Below are 13,611 nucleotides of genomic sequence, written 5' to 3'. Positions count from 1 at the left end.
GCATTGTTCTCTATGGGCTAGTGGTCATAAATAGAAATATTCATGCCAGCCTTCACATTAAGTAGTTTTTTCTGTTCCAGAGCCTTGAAACATTATACAATGGGCTGCTTGGGTTTTTTTTTTTTTTTTTTTTTTTTTTTTTTTTTTGTTTTGTTTTGTTTTGTTTTGTTTTGTTTTGTTTTTTAATGGTCTTTCCCTCTTGGAAAGAGAGAAATCTTAATTACATATGAGAACATGCTGGTTCGGGTGAATCCCTCAGGTTTTAGAAGCAGTGGATGAGTCTCAGAAGTACCTTGGAGACTTTTACGCATCCAGAAGATAAAGCACTAGGATAATATTTGTTAAAACCATTTCTGCATTGCTTTGTATAGTAGAGAGTGGTCATTAAATGGCTGGGGACAACAGATGGAGAAATACCACTACTTAAAAGGAGTGAAATAAAATAAGCATTTGCGCTGACTTGTGCTCCATATCTACCTTTCCTTCCATATCCCAGCTCAGAGTGAGGGGCTGTATCAAAGGGGCAGAATGGTCGTGGTGATACCTGGCTCCTCCTGATCTAAAACCTCACTGTCTTAAGACTGATTGTGGCCTTTGCTCTGGAGTTAAGGAAACTCACTGGCACTCTGAGGTCTAACTCAACCTGCTTCTGTCAGCAAATGACTCACAAGGTGTGGGTATGGATAAATGCTGGGATTCTGGCAGATCTCCAGAGGGACACAGGGGGAAATCTTTGGCTCATACTTTGTATAATTCCTGAGTGCTGTCATCTTAGTGTCTCCTTGTTGCACTGCTTGTGGAAGGGCACAGCCAGTTAGAAATTAGAACTACAGCTAAATCCCTGTTGTTGAAAACTATTGCAGACTTCTATTTTTTTCTGCATGTTTCCACATTGGCAAAAAGGGTTGGGAGAGCCCTAGAATGGGTGGGAAATATAGAACCGCTGTTTTGTAGACCATCCTTTACTAAAATGTACAAGGTACTTAGAGGAGGTGGGACCTGTGGAGACGTCCCCTCCAGGCCTGCACTCCCAGGCTGGGAGGTTTGCAGGACACAATGATGACTATCTCTGGCCCCCTGTGCTGGGCATTTCTGCATATAATGCCCCAAAACTCTCTGCCTAACTTGTGGCAGTGTCTCACTGCTCTACTGTTGGCAGGGACCATCCTTGTTCAGGGATCCTCTCCTCACTCCTGAGGGATAACCCAGCCAGGCAGAGCACATGGAGAGTAGCGGACCAACAAACAAACCAAGTCAGCCATCCAGAAGAACCCTACAAGCTAACCCAAAACTTCTTCTTAGGTCTGGACCAATTTTACTTCATGTAAATTGGTGATGTCATCTACCTGGACTTGTGCAAAGCATTTGACATTGTCCCACACGAAGGTGATCAGAGAGGTGGAGCAGCTCTCCTCTGAGGACAGTCTGAGACAGCTGGGGTTGTTCAGCCAGGAGAAACGAAGGTTCTGGGGTGACCTTGGAGCAGCCTTGCTGTACCTAAAGAGGGGCTACAAGAGCACAGGAGAGGGACCTTTTATCAGGGCATGTAGCAACAGACAAAGGGGAATGGTATTAAACTGAAAGAGGGCAAGTTTAGATCAGATTTTAGGAAGAAATTCTTCAGTGAGACACTGGAAAAGGTTGCCCAGAGAAGTTGTGGATATTCCATAGATAGGAATGTTCAAGGCCAGGTTGCATGGGGCTTTGAGCAACCTGGTCTAGTGGAAGGTGTCCTTGACCATGGCAGAGGGGTTGGAACTAGGTGTTCTTGAAGGTCATGGAGATCTGCAGTCCACTTCTGTTTTTAAGTTCCTAGTTGCCATGGGAATTATTTAAGCAATCTGGTTGTTTGTGTTCACTTTTTAACATTAATGATCTTTCTTCTTGTTGTTCAGGATGGGGTTATACTGAGTAAAAATTATTCAGCAGTTTAGCAGGAACAGAGAGACTAGCGTAAGCAGTGTGTATAATAGGAGTGTGTAGTAATAAGCTGCATTTGGGCAGCAGGGAACAGTCATGTGAGGGCAGATACCATTTCTACTGTTCTGCTGCTTAAGGTTGATACTAACAACACTAATTTGTTGTTTTGAGGATAAATTTATAGACAACATTGAATCAGTGCCTAAATGTTACCAAGTCAGAAGCTACCATAACACAATTTATCAAAGGGCACTTTTCTAATGACCATTCTGGGACCCTGCCATATAACCTCAAAATGTGCACGGTGTTCTCACTTAAAGAGCATGGCTACCTCATAGTAAAACTGCAGTGGCAAAAAATGAGTGCTTTGAGCAAATTTTACCTGTGAAACAACATCAGTTGGGTTAAGGACCTGGTGGCACTGTATGTAACAGAAGGTTAGGATGTGTGGAGCTTGCAGTTGGCAAAGGTGCAGTTGAGAGCCTCTGGATAAGGATCAAGGGACAAAAAAAGTAATGTGGATGTCATTGTGGGAGTCTACTATAGACTTCCTGGCAAGGACAATGATGCCAACAAATTATTTTATGAGGAACTAAGGGACACTTCCAAGTCAACTGCCCCTGTCTTCAAGGGGGACTTCAACTTGCCAGAAATCAAGTGGGACCATCGCAGAGCAGGTACAACACAGGCCAGAAGATTCCTAAATAACCTGGATGACAACTTTGTGGAACAGGTCCTAAGGGAGCCAACTGAGAAAGGTGCCCTCCTTGATCTGCTTCTTGTCAACATTGTGGATCTCATGAGTGAAGAGGAGATTGGCAGCTGTCTTGGCCACAGCCACCACAAAGAGATCAATTTTAAAATCTCTGTCAACAGGAGGAAGAGTGCCAACAAAACCTCAGCTCTGGACATGAGGAGAGAACACTTCAGCCTGCTCAGAAAATTAGCAAGTATAGCTCCCTGGGAAAACATTTTTGCAGGTGCTGGTGTCCATCAGTGCTGGTCACTTTTTAAACATCACCTCCTAAGGGCACAGGAGAAGGCAATTCCCAAATGTCACAAGTCAAGCAGGTGAGGGAAAAGGCCAGCTTGGCTGAACTGGATTCTTCTTTTGGAAATAAGGTTAAAAAGGAAGGTGTATGCCCTGTGGAAGAAAGGTTAATTGGCATGGAAAGAATACAGAGATTCTGTTTGCCCCTGTAGGGAGAAAATTTGTGTGATCCAAGTTCAGCTGGAGTTGAAGCTTCCAGAAAAGGGGGAAAAAATAAAAAGAGTTTTTTTCAAATATAAATGGCAGGAGGCAGTAAAAATAACATTGTCCCATTAGAGGATGAAAATGGTCACCTCACAAACAGGGACCTGAACAAGGCAGAGGTGTTTAACAAATCCTTTGCCTCTGTCTTCAACACAGATGTCAGACCAAGGGGGTCTCAGTGCTCTGAGCTGGAGGACCATGACTCTGTGAATGATCAACTCCCAGCTGATGCTGAAATAGTGTGGGATCTGCTTCTCCAGCTGATCCCTACAAATCTATGGGACTTGATGATGCTCATCCAAGAATTCTCAAAGAATTGGCTGATTGCCATCTCAAAACCTCTCTCAATGATTTCTAAGCAGTCTCAGGAATCTGGAAAGGTCCCCAGCTGACTGGAATATGGCAAATCTTGTCCCAGTTTTCAAGAAGGGTAAGAAGGAGGATGCTGGAAACAAGCCTGTCACTTCAGTGCCTGGCAAAACTATGGAGAAGCTTATTCTGGGAGGTGTTGAAAAACACCTGAAAGACAATGCAGTTATTGGTCACAGTCTGTCAAGGTAACACACATGGTTGATGAAGGGAAGCCAGTTGACGTAACCTTTTTGGACTTTAGAAGAGCTTTCCATACTGTCTCTCCCTGTATCCTTCAGGATGAAACATCCAGCACAGAGCTGGATAAACACACACATGATCTGAGGGGAGAACAACTGGCTCATGGGTCAGGCACAAAGGCTTATAGTGAGGGGGGACATCAGAGTGGTGACCTGTCACTTGTGGGGTTCCACAAAGCTCCATTCTTGGCCCTGTGCTCTTCAACATGTTCATCAATCTCTGGGACACAGGACTGGAAGGGATAGTAAGCAAGTGCACAGATGATACAAAACTTGGAGGAGCTGCTGCCTCAAAGGAAGGGGGGCCCTGCAGAAAGACCTCAACAAATCAGAGGACTGAGCAAACACCAATCATATGAAGTTCAAAAAGGGTGAGTGCTGTTTTCAGCACCTGCGAGGGGACAACTCTGGATGTATGCACAGATGGGGAATGAGATGCTGGAAATCCATGCCATGGACAAAGACCTGGGGGTCCTGGGGTCCTGAACATGAGTCAGCAGTGCCCTGGCAGCCAGGAGGGACAACCCTGTCCTGCAGGCATCAGGCACAGCATCACCAGCCAGGCAAGGGAGGGGACCGTCCCACTCTGCTCTGCCCTGGGCTGGCCTCACCTTGAATATTTGGTGTAGTTTTGGGCACTGCAAATAAATACATTAAACTATTAGACAGCATCCAAAGGAAGCAACAAAGATGATGAAGGGCCTAGAGGGGAAGCTGTATGAGGAGTGACTGAGGTCACTTGATGTGTTCAGCCTGGAGGAGACGGAGGGGAGACCTCATCACAGTCTACAACTTCCTTGTGAGAGGAAGATGAAGGGCAGACAGTGATCTCTCCTCTGTGGTGACCAGTGACAGGACTCAAGGGAATGGCCTGAAGTTGTGTCAGGGGAGGTTTAGGTTGGATATTAGAAAAAGTTCTTCACCCAGACGGTGTTTGGGCACTGGAACAGGCTCCCCAGGGAAGTGGTGACAGCAACAAGGCTGGCTGAGTTCAAAAAGTGCTTGGACAATGCTCTCAGGCACATGGGGTGACTCTTGGGCATGGTGCTGTGCAGGGAGTTGGACTCAATGATCCTTGTGGGTGCCTTCTAACTCAGCTTATTTTGTGGTTCTGTGATTCTGTGAAAACAGGGAAGGAAGGAATATCTACAATGAGATGCAACAGTAATTTCTTTTCCTCTGGTTTGATCTTTAGTTATCATTGTCTATAATGTTGTGAAGTCAGGAGGATCCCATGCTGCTGATGCAAATATATGGATCAAATGCAAAAGTAAAATTTGGATGGTATTTTATACCAGTGAGAGATTAATGCTGCATTTTGCAAAATATTTCAGATTGAGAAATTCTCTTCATTTTTGCTTCCTCCCTAGTTTCCATCCTGTTGTAAGCAGGACGATGGCAGCTGGTTAAGCACACTGTTCCAGTGCTGACTTTGTCTGGTAGTGCCTGACACAATGGCTGTGGAGCCATATCTGAAACTTTCTGGAACATTTTCCAATTATCGCATCTCCCTCCATGGCAATGAAGTCGAGAACACTAACAGAGATAGACTGCTAGCATTTACAGCACTACCTTATTAGTCCTGGCTTGGTTTAGACAACACACTGGGTGGTATTCTAGTAGCTGGTTTATATTAGTTTTGCCTTAGCTGAGAAAGATACATTACCTGTAGAAAGAATAAAAAATACTATACACACACACAAAAACCAAAACAACCCACCTTTGTGCACACCTTCTTTAGCATGAAAACAAGCATGGTTGAATGTGTCACTGTAACAAAAAAAAATTTTCAGTGCCCATATACAAACCTTAAGACATTTGAAACATTCTCTTTTCTTTTTTTTTTTTTTTCATAGTGTGCCACATATTTACTCCCTTTTCCTTTTTTATTACCAAGGAAATGAAGAAATTTTCATGAAAACAAGAGCTTATATTCTTACAAGTTTGTCAATTCCTGCTTATATTTTTCTGTTCTGAAGGGATCGGAGCCTTCTGTACAGGGTACCGTAATTGCTTCCAACTCAACGAGCTGTGATGAATAAGAAGCAGGAACTTTTAAACAAAGACCCTGTTTTCATGCAAATATTCTCAGTAATAAAGCATAGAGTAAAAGAAATATGTGAAGTTATGTTTTCCAGAACTGCTACTTAAAGCAAAGCAGCTTTGTAGAATGAAGCAAAGTCTGGAGTTTTCTAACTGCATGAAGGGGAAGTGAGTTTGAGCATTTTCTCAAGGGATCCCGAATGTCGCCAAAGAAGATTGTTAAAAAATAAAGACAGAATATATCCCAGCATAATTCTCATTGGCATCATCAACATCACTCCATGTGAAACGATCCTAACCAGAACACTAGTTGACACTATTCCCACATTTCATGAATTCATTCTCACATTCCTTTATAAACCTAGAAACATACAGCCTCTTTCCCCCAAATATTTAGCAAGTAGGTTCTTATAAGCCATCTCTGAGTCATTGCTTTGGCCTACCTCATCTTAATTTTCCAAAATCAGCAGTAACTTAAGAAAAATAGAGAAGAATATGGGAACTGGAAACAATTTGTAGGAAAAAAAAATTTGAACAGCAATTAATAGTTTAGGGTTTGCTCCATGATAGCTCATTCACTAGATAAATCAAAACCTAGACAACCTCCCTCCGTTTGAAATTTTCATACATTAGTGCTACCAAGTAGTACTACCTGTAGCTTCTGACTACCTGTAGTTTCTCCTAAGCAGCAAATACCTTGGAATTGCCATCAAGGATACCTTTCTAGAGTGGTCCTTTGCCAGTAATATCAGTAGGTGGAATGGGGACTATTTTCTCCTCAGGGAAGATGTGTCACAGCAGAGTCCTACCTCCCCAAATGCAATCAGGTGACTGATTATTGAACCAGTCAGAAGAGTCTGTCAGGTATGTGAGACCAAAGGAGGAGAGCAGAGTCAAGCCCATGCAGTGTGTGAACACTGACTTCTACCTGCACAAGCATTAGGGCTTGCAGTGCTCATTGTTGCTGCCATCACTGGGCTGTAAAGGACACAACAGGACATTTCCACTGAAATTCTCTCCAGAAGAGAGGAAAAGCACCACCAGGTATGTAGTTTAAAGCAAACCATTTGGAGCTGCAGTTTCTTTATTCCTCAGCACATCTTCTGTCAGTTCAGCATGGATGATTTTCAGTCTGCACAGAAAGGGGCTTTCCAACGTAACTCATGGACATGGCAAGTCAGAAGTGTCAAAATAATTTTTTCTCGCTATGTCAATGAACAAAAAACCCAAGAGGCAGGAAATTCACATCCTCAAAGGCTACCCTTAGCCATCCAGTAATGCACATATCAAGCACAAGTGCTGAAATATGGTGCATGTTTTCCAAACACTTCTCTTTGGTAGAAGTCAGATGACAGATTTAAGCCAAAAACCTACTCTCTATTTTTCAGCAAGTTAAAAAAACTTGAAAATGTCTCTCAGCTTTTCCCATGGACTCAGTTCCATGTCACTGCAAGATTGTAATTTCATCTAGAAACCCTGGTAGCTCCAATGAGAGACAGGCCCCCTTCTGCCTGTCTTCACTTTCTAGTGCCAGTGGACTTGTTAGAGCTGATAATTCAAAAAATACAGTATTTATGATATTCATGATTTACTTTAAACCTCTTTCACAGCTTGATGCACATGAGGCAATTCAAATAGCCAGAACTCTGTTTTGCAGCAAACACTTCATTCCACTGAATGGAAATGTTCACACATCTGTTGGTGGTGTATTGTTTCAGGCTGGCTGCAGAGCAATCAAGCCAGCAAGGCAATGATGTGGTGTCTCCACACCAGAGGAGAGAAACTTTCATTTTCTGGCAGAGGCAAGTGAGTTCTGCAAATGCAGAGCACAGAACAGCTTCAGTCCATGGCATTGAAGGACCAACATTGTCCCTCTACTCAAGGATGCCACAGGACTTTCAATTTCAGCTGGGTCACAGGTTGCCATTAGAACTCTTGACAGGAGGAGGGTCTGTGCAAGCACTTTTCATTGCAAGGAGATTCCAGACTGTGTTATTAAACTCTGTTAATTCTGAAACAAAAACCCACCACAAAGCAGACAGTGAACTTAACCCCAGGTAGTTTTTCTTACTTAAATATAACCTGATAGTACTACTTTCAGAGAATCAGAAATTCTTAAAATGGGATATTAAAAATCTGCACTCTAAATTCACCGTATAAATTCTGCTGAAGTTACTATACACATACACATTATATTTATGTAATGACATACACATTATATATATGTAATGAGTATAGGTTGTGAAAATACACTAGAATGTATATTTGTATGAAAATGAAGCCATGTACCATGAAATTGACCTTCTTTAGATCACCAATTCCTTATGGTAAGCATAGTTTTTGTATCCTGTGCTGATCCATTGTCTGGCAGGGTGGGTGGGGTTCCAGGATGCTCCTAGGACTTCTGGCCAAGTGATTACTGGAAGCAGTCATGAAACATCCATATCTTCCATCAACACGAATCAAAAATCTTAACTGTAAAACAGAGAAAGAAATCCAGCCACATTTAATATTACTCGAGTTTCTACTCTCCATCCCCACAGGTGCTTTTCACCCATGTTTGTTTCACAAGGGCATGTAGTGGTAGGACAAGGGAGAATGGCCTTAAGGTGAAGACTTAGATTTGATATCAGAAGGAAGTTCTGGACTATACTGTAAAGATGGTGATGTACTGGAGCAGGTTGCCCAGAGTGTTACCTGGAGGTGTTCAAGGCCAGGTTGGTTGGGATTCTGAGTAACTTGGTCTAGTGGAAGGGGCCCCTGCCCATGGCAGATGATTGTTAAGATCATTTAGATTCCTTCCAAACCATTCTGGAATTCTGTGATTCTTTTTCCTGCCTTGAAACAGTTTGAAAAAATAAATAATATTTCCAGGGTCTTTAAGGCATGGTCCAAGCCTGATTGAATTTAGGAATGTGTCTCTTTTGAGAAGGCACAGGGCTCCTTACAGGATCCAAAGTGATACTCCTGGATATGGAATTATTTTCTGATCTACTAACCCATGCCTGCTTATTTCAGGCATTTTACTCATCCATGCTATAACTGTCTGGATCGTCACTCCTGGCTCTGTCACATCTTCCTTTATCCCCTTTGCTTTGTGTGCGTATTTTGGATTCAGTCACAGCACAGTACCAGCATGATACGGAAGTTACTGAGACCCTCAGCAGGAGGCTGGGTTGAGAACAATTATCTGACAGAATTGTTTAGCAGTGCAGCCCAATCCATGTTACGACCCTTTTTCTAAATGTAGATCTAATGGCACATTGAAGCAATATTACATCTCGTAAAGCCTGCTGGGTAAGAGTTCAGCGAGGTTCCCCTTGCTCCCCTTCTGCACAGCAGTTCCTTTGTTACTGCCTCGCCTCTACATCCTGTGATGGACGGGAGTCCCGTGCTCCTCTAACATCAAAATGGGGCTGCCAAGATAATTTACGAGCCCTGTGGCCAACAAAAACTCTCAAGCCTCCTTGGGTTATCTCTAAGTCCTACTTTTCTCTGCCCATTGTGCCAGCTTGTCCTCTCAGATTTTACAGATAGCAGGAAAGGTTTTGGCAACACAAACATCCTTCAGAGTGCTGCTTTTAAACAATAGTCTTGTCCCAGCTTTGCCTGTGTCTGAGGTGGGGCTTCCAGACAGAAAGCAGAAAAGTAAACATAGGACTGGGGGAAGAGGGGAAAGAGGGCAAAAGGAAGAGTGGGACAGAGAAGAGGACAGGTTTGTTTGAGCCGGGTTAGCTGGGGAGATGGCGGCCAGGTTAAGGTGCCCACGCATAGCCCAACGGACCAGCATGTCCTGGCTGGGGTGGGTGAGGAAGGGCTTCTCCTGGTTCTCTTAGCACCTTCGGATTTTGCACTAGAAATCCAGGCTCGGTGTAAACAGCATGACAGCCCATGGAAGCCTTTTTCTGCAGGACACAAGAGAGTGAACCAAGGTGCTCGCTACTGCCTAGATCTGGGCAGGAAAAACACACAGCTGCCTTTCCACTGGGCCCTTCCAGGCCCCGAGAGACTGGATACCCAGACACAGGTGGAATTTCTGCAGAAGAAACCCGAGGCACAGCACAGGAACCCCGCAGCCCTCTTCATTTCAGCGACCCGAGCCCAAAGCGGCACGCGTTTGGGTTGCGGTGGATTTTGGGCTCCCCTCCCGCCCACCGAGCGCCGACCCGGGGCGGGTGCCGCTCGCTGCCGCCGCAGCGCGGGGTGCGACAGCGCGGGGTGCGATGCCGCGGGCACGGCCGGCCGAGCGGGGCCCAAGGCGCGGCTGCGCTCCCCGGAGCCGCCTGCGCGCCCGGCCCCGGGGGCACCGGGAGATGCGGGGAGCGCTGCAGGGGGAGCCCCGCGGGAGCGCGGCCCCTCCGCCGCCTCTCCCGCGGCCCGGCCCCCGCCCGGCGGAGCGGCTTCGCTCTCCGTTTCCCGGGGAAAGCCCAGCCCAGCGGCGGCCACGTGTCCCGCAGGGATCGCACCGGGCCCGCCGCGGCCCCGCCGGCCGGTGCGGCGCAAAGTGCGCGCTACCGCCGGCTCTTCCTCCGCTCCGCCGGCAGCGCGGGCGGGGCGGCGGAGGGGACGTCCGCCGGGGGCGCGGAGGCCGCCGGCCCTCCGCCACGGCCCTGCGCGCGTTTCTTGCTCCAATAAGCAATAATTAGGTCCTCAGCTAATGAAGTGTCAGCTGATCCCCTCGCTCCGTCTGCGCGCGGGGAGGCGGGGGGGCTGCGCCCGGAGACATCGCCATGGAAACGCTGCCCTCGCCTCTCTCTCCCCCGCCGCATCCCCCACACCCCCCGCCGGCCCGGGCCGGGTGCGCGCCGTCCCCCGCGCCCCGCCGCGCCCGCGGAGGCGGGAGCATCCCGACATGGGACAGCGCTGCCCGTCACCGCGCCGCGCCGCCGTCGCCACAGAAACTTTTGTCCCGGCGGCCAATCAGGGCGCGGGGGGGGCGCGGAGCGGCGCTGGGCCCGGCCCGGTGCGCCGCCGCCGCCGCCGCCGCCAGCCCGGCGCGGAGCGCAGCCCAGCCGAGCGGCGCAGCCCAGCCCAGCCCAGCCCAGCCGAGCGCGGCGCGGCGCAGCGGCGGCCCCGGAGCGCAGCCCGCGGGCGGCGCGGGCCCGGGTCGTGCCCCAGGCGCGGAGGTGCCGCACGGCTGCGGAGCGGGGGCGCGGAGCCCGGCGCTGGATGGCGGAGGCGCGGGCGGGCGCGGCTGCGGAGAGGCGACGAGAGGAAGCGGCGCGGCGGAGCCTTTCCCCCCCCCGCGGAGGGGGTGTCCTGCCTGACGCGGCGGGGGAGACCGGGGGAGCGCGGAGATCTCCGGCGTGAACTGAAGCTGTGGCAAAGGGAGGGGGAAAAAAAAATAATCAGGATTTTTTTTCTTCTTCTTCTTCCCCCCTTTACAAAACGGGGGTTTATGCTTAGCATCCGCACGCAAACTTACTTGAATGCCTTGTAGCCAGTTTAGCCCAGAGACCAAAGGATACCCCGCACCCGAGGAGTCCTACATGTGTGAGCACCATCATTACACTGGCAGAGCAACGAGAGCCGCCTCCTTTCCTGTACCAACATCCTCCTGGGACTGATCTCTCCTCTGGTCCAATATCCAAGCCTGTCTCATATATATGGGTTTTCTTTCTTTCTTTCTTCTTCTTTTTTTTTTTTTTTTTTTTTTTCCTTCCATCGGCTGGGATCGCCATGTAAATAAACAGAGGAAAATTCCTGAAAGGGCATATGAAAATTCAATGGGACTCAATATGAGGAAGTGAAATTCTCACAGACCATATTTTAAAAATTAAAAATTATGTACTTTAAACGCGGATCGGATGCATTAGGCTTAGAAAATAGCAGGTAAGAACTTTCTTTCTTTCCAGTACCTTCATGCCCGGAGCGGGGATATCTGAAGCAAAGCCGCCCAGCCTTGGAATAAAGGGGGAGCAAAGAGACCAGCGTGCCCTTCAGTGCTTCTTCCATCCTGCGCGGCGAGGCGGCTTTGGGGAGAGGCACAGCCCGCCAGGACAGAGACAGAAAGCTCAGAAAGCCTTCGGAGAAGACAGCCGAGGGCTGCCGGTGCGGACTAGGGTGGGCTTTTTCTCTTCTTTCCGTTCTTTTTTTTTTTTTTTTTTTTTTTTTTTTCCTCCTCTTCACCTGCACTATTCAGGGTGAATCCGGGTGCAGTTGATGTATGGAAAAGAAGAAGGATCCGAGTCAATATTTTCTTTTTCCTTCACTAAGCCGAGGGATGGGATTTTAATTATTTATCCAACCGAACCCTCTGTGGGTAAGGCGCTGCTGCTGGAGCCAGTGGGATAGTCCTGCCTTGCACAATTATTAAAGAGACTGATCACGTACAGTGGAAGGATAAGAGGAACCTCCACCAGATCCGTTTTGCCTCCTGTGAAAAAAAAAAATAATGAAGGAGAACATTGCCACACTATTGAATTGATTGCTGCCCCCCCCACCCATCCCCCTCCCGACCCCCACCCCCCCGAGCCACCACCACCACCACAACAAAAAAAAAAAAAAAAAAAAAAAAATCCGCTGGGATCTGCCTGCACCGGGACCTCCTTCGCTCCGGCTCGGAGGTGGATGCATTTTTCATGAGCGCTGGGTGAACAGGTGCAAAGTGCGGCGGGGCGGCCCGGCCCCGTACCCCGGCCCGCTTCGGGGCGGCGTGTGCGTGTCCGTGTGTCTGCCCGTGTCTGTGTGCGTGTCCGTGTGTGTGTGTGTGTGCGCCCCGGCGTGTGCATGTGTGCGTGTGTGTGTTAGGAGATTATGGAGAGCAGCGACCGGGACATGTACCGCCAGTTTCAGGACTGGTGTCTCAGGACTTACGGGGACTCAGGAAAAACCAAGACGGTGACCCGTAAAAAATACGACCGGATCGTCCAGCTCCTGAACGGCTCCGAGTCGAGCTCCACGGATAATGCCAAATTCAAATTCTGGGTCAAATCTAAAGGCTTCCAGCTCGGCAACTCGGACGAGGTCAGTGGTGGTGCTGGAGGAGGGAAGCAAGTGCTGTACGTGCCAGTCAAAACCACGGTTAGTAGAGAATTGTCTTCCTTGTTCTATGTCGGCCGCTGCAGCCCGCTCCGGGAGCGAGAGGCGCAGGGGGAGCCGCAGCCACAGTTGGCTCCTTCCTCCCTCTTCCCCCAAGTCATCATCACCATGTTGCGTTTGCCTGTCACATTATACACCGCCGAGGTCTTTGTGGGTCCTTTTATTTAAAGCGATCGTGCGCACAACGCGCCCCGCCGGGTCGGTGTCGTTCTCCTCCTCGTCCTCCTCGTCCTGCTCGTCCCTCCCGTCCCCCCCGGGCCGCTGCGGCGGGCTCGGGGTGCGCTATTGTCCCGCCGCCGCTCCGGCCATTGTGCCGGGCCCGCGCCCCGGGCAGCGGCCCCGCTGATGGATGGATGGATGCATGGATGCATGGATGGCGCACGGGGGTACCCTGCCTGGCACAAAGCCAGGCGCGGCGCCGGGCGGTGGTTCCCCGGGATCTCTGCTGAGCTTTATTTATTTATTTATTTGTTGCTAGTATGATTTTTATCCTTTCCCCCCCCCTTCCCCTTATTGTTATCCCGCAGCCCCGGCGCCGCCGCCGAGCGGCCGCGAATGTGCCCGGCTGGGCTGTGGAGCGCCGGCTGCGCCAGCGAGGGGCGGCGGGAGGGAGAGAGAGGATGCTCAACAAAGGGAGGACGGGGTTCCGCATGACCGGGGGAAGGGTGCATTTTGTGACACTTTGCGGGGTCGCAGGAGCCCCTCAGCACTCCGTTCGATGCGCTAGGGTAGCGTGGCATC

The 13,611-nt window shown here is 48.9% G+C and overlaps 1 protein-coding gene and 2 long non-coding RNA genes across 5 annotated transcripts in view; 1 reads left to right on the top strand and 2 right to left on the bottom strand.

Moving 5' to 3' along the window:
• Positions 1-7,400: 7,400 nt before the first annotated feature.
• Positions 7,401-11,462, bottom strand: LOC134424455 (uncharacterized). Its single transcript, XR_010029421.1, has 2 exons — positions 11,255-11,462; positions 7,401-8,304 (listed from the first exon to the last, which is right to left on the bottom strand). It is a non-coding gene; the product is annotated as an uncharacterized LOC134424455 (long non-coding RNA).
• Positions 11,463-11,915: 453 nt separating this feature from the next.
• On the bottom strand, positions 11,916-12,775 carry LOC134424458 (uncharacterized). Its single transcript, XR_010029423.1, has 2 exons — positions 12,646-12,775; positions 11,916-12,205 (listed from the first exon to the last, which is right to left on the bottom strand). It is a non-coding gene; the product is annotated as an uncharacterized LOC134424458 (long non-coding RNA).
• Positions 12,358-13,611, top strand: part of NOL4 (nucleolar protein 4) — a 187,445-nt gene continuing 186,191 nt past the window's right edge. For 2 of the 3 annotated variants that reach the window (XM_063168221.1, XM_063168205.1), the window contains exon 1: positions 12,358-12,852. In XM_063168221.1, the coding sequence (XP_063024291.1) occupies positions 12,586-12,852 (267 nt within the window). In that variant the 5' untranslated portion in view covers positions 12,358-12,585. The remainder of the gene's footprint in view (positions 12,853-13,611) is intronic. The other variant, XM_063168213.1, reaches the window with a different exon arrangement.

This window comes from Melospiza melodia, chromosome 1 (assembly GCF_035770615.1).
Source record: "Melospiza melodia melodia isolate bMelMel2 chromosome 1, bMelMel2.pri, whole genome shotgun sequence".
Classification (NCBI taxonomy): Eukaryota; Metazoa; Chordata; class Aves; order Passeriformes; family Passerellidae; genus Melospiza; species Melospiza melodia.
The sequence above is the reverse complement of the archived record's forward strand: the minus strand, read 5'-3'. Positions and strand labels throughout refer to the sequence as shown.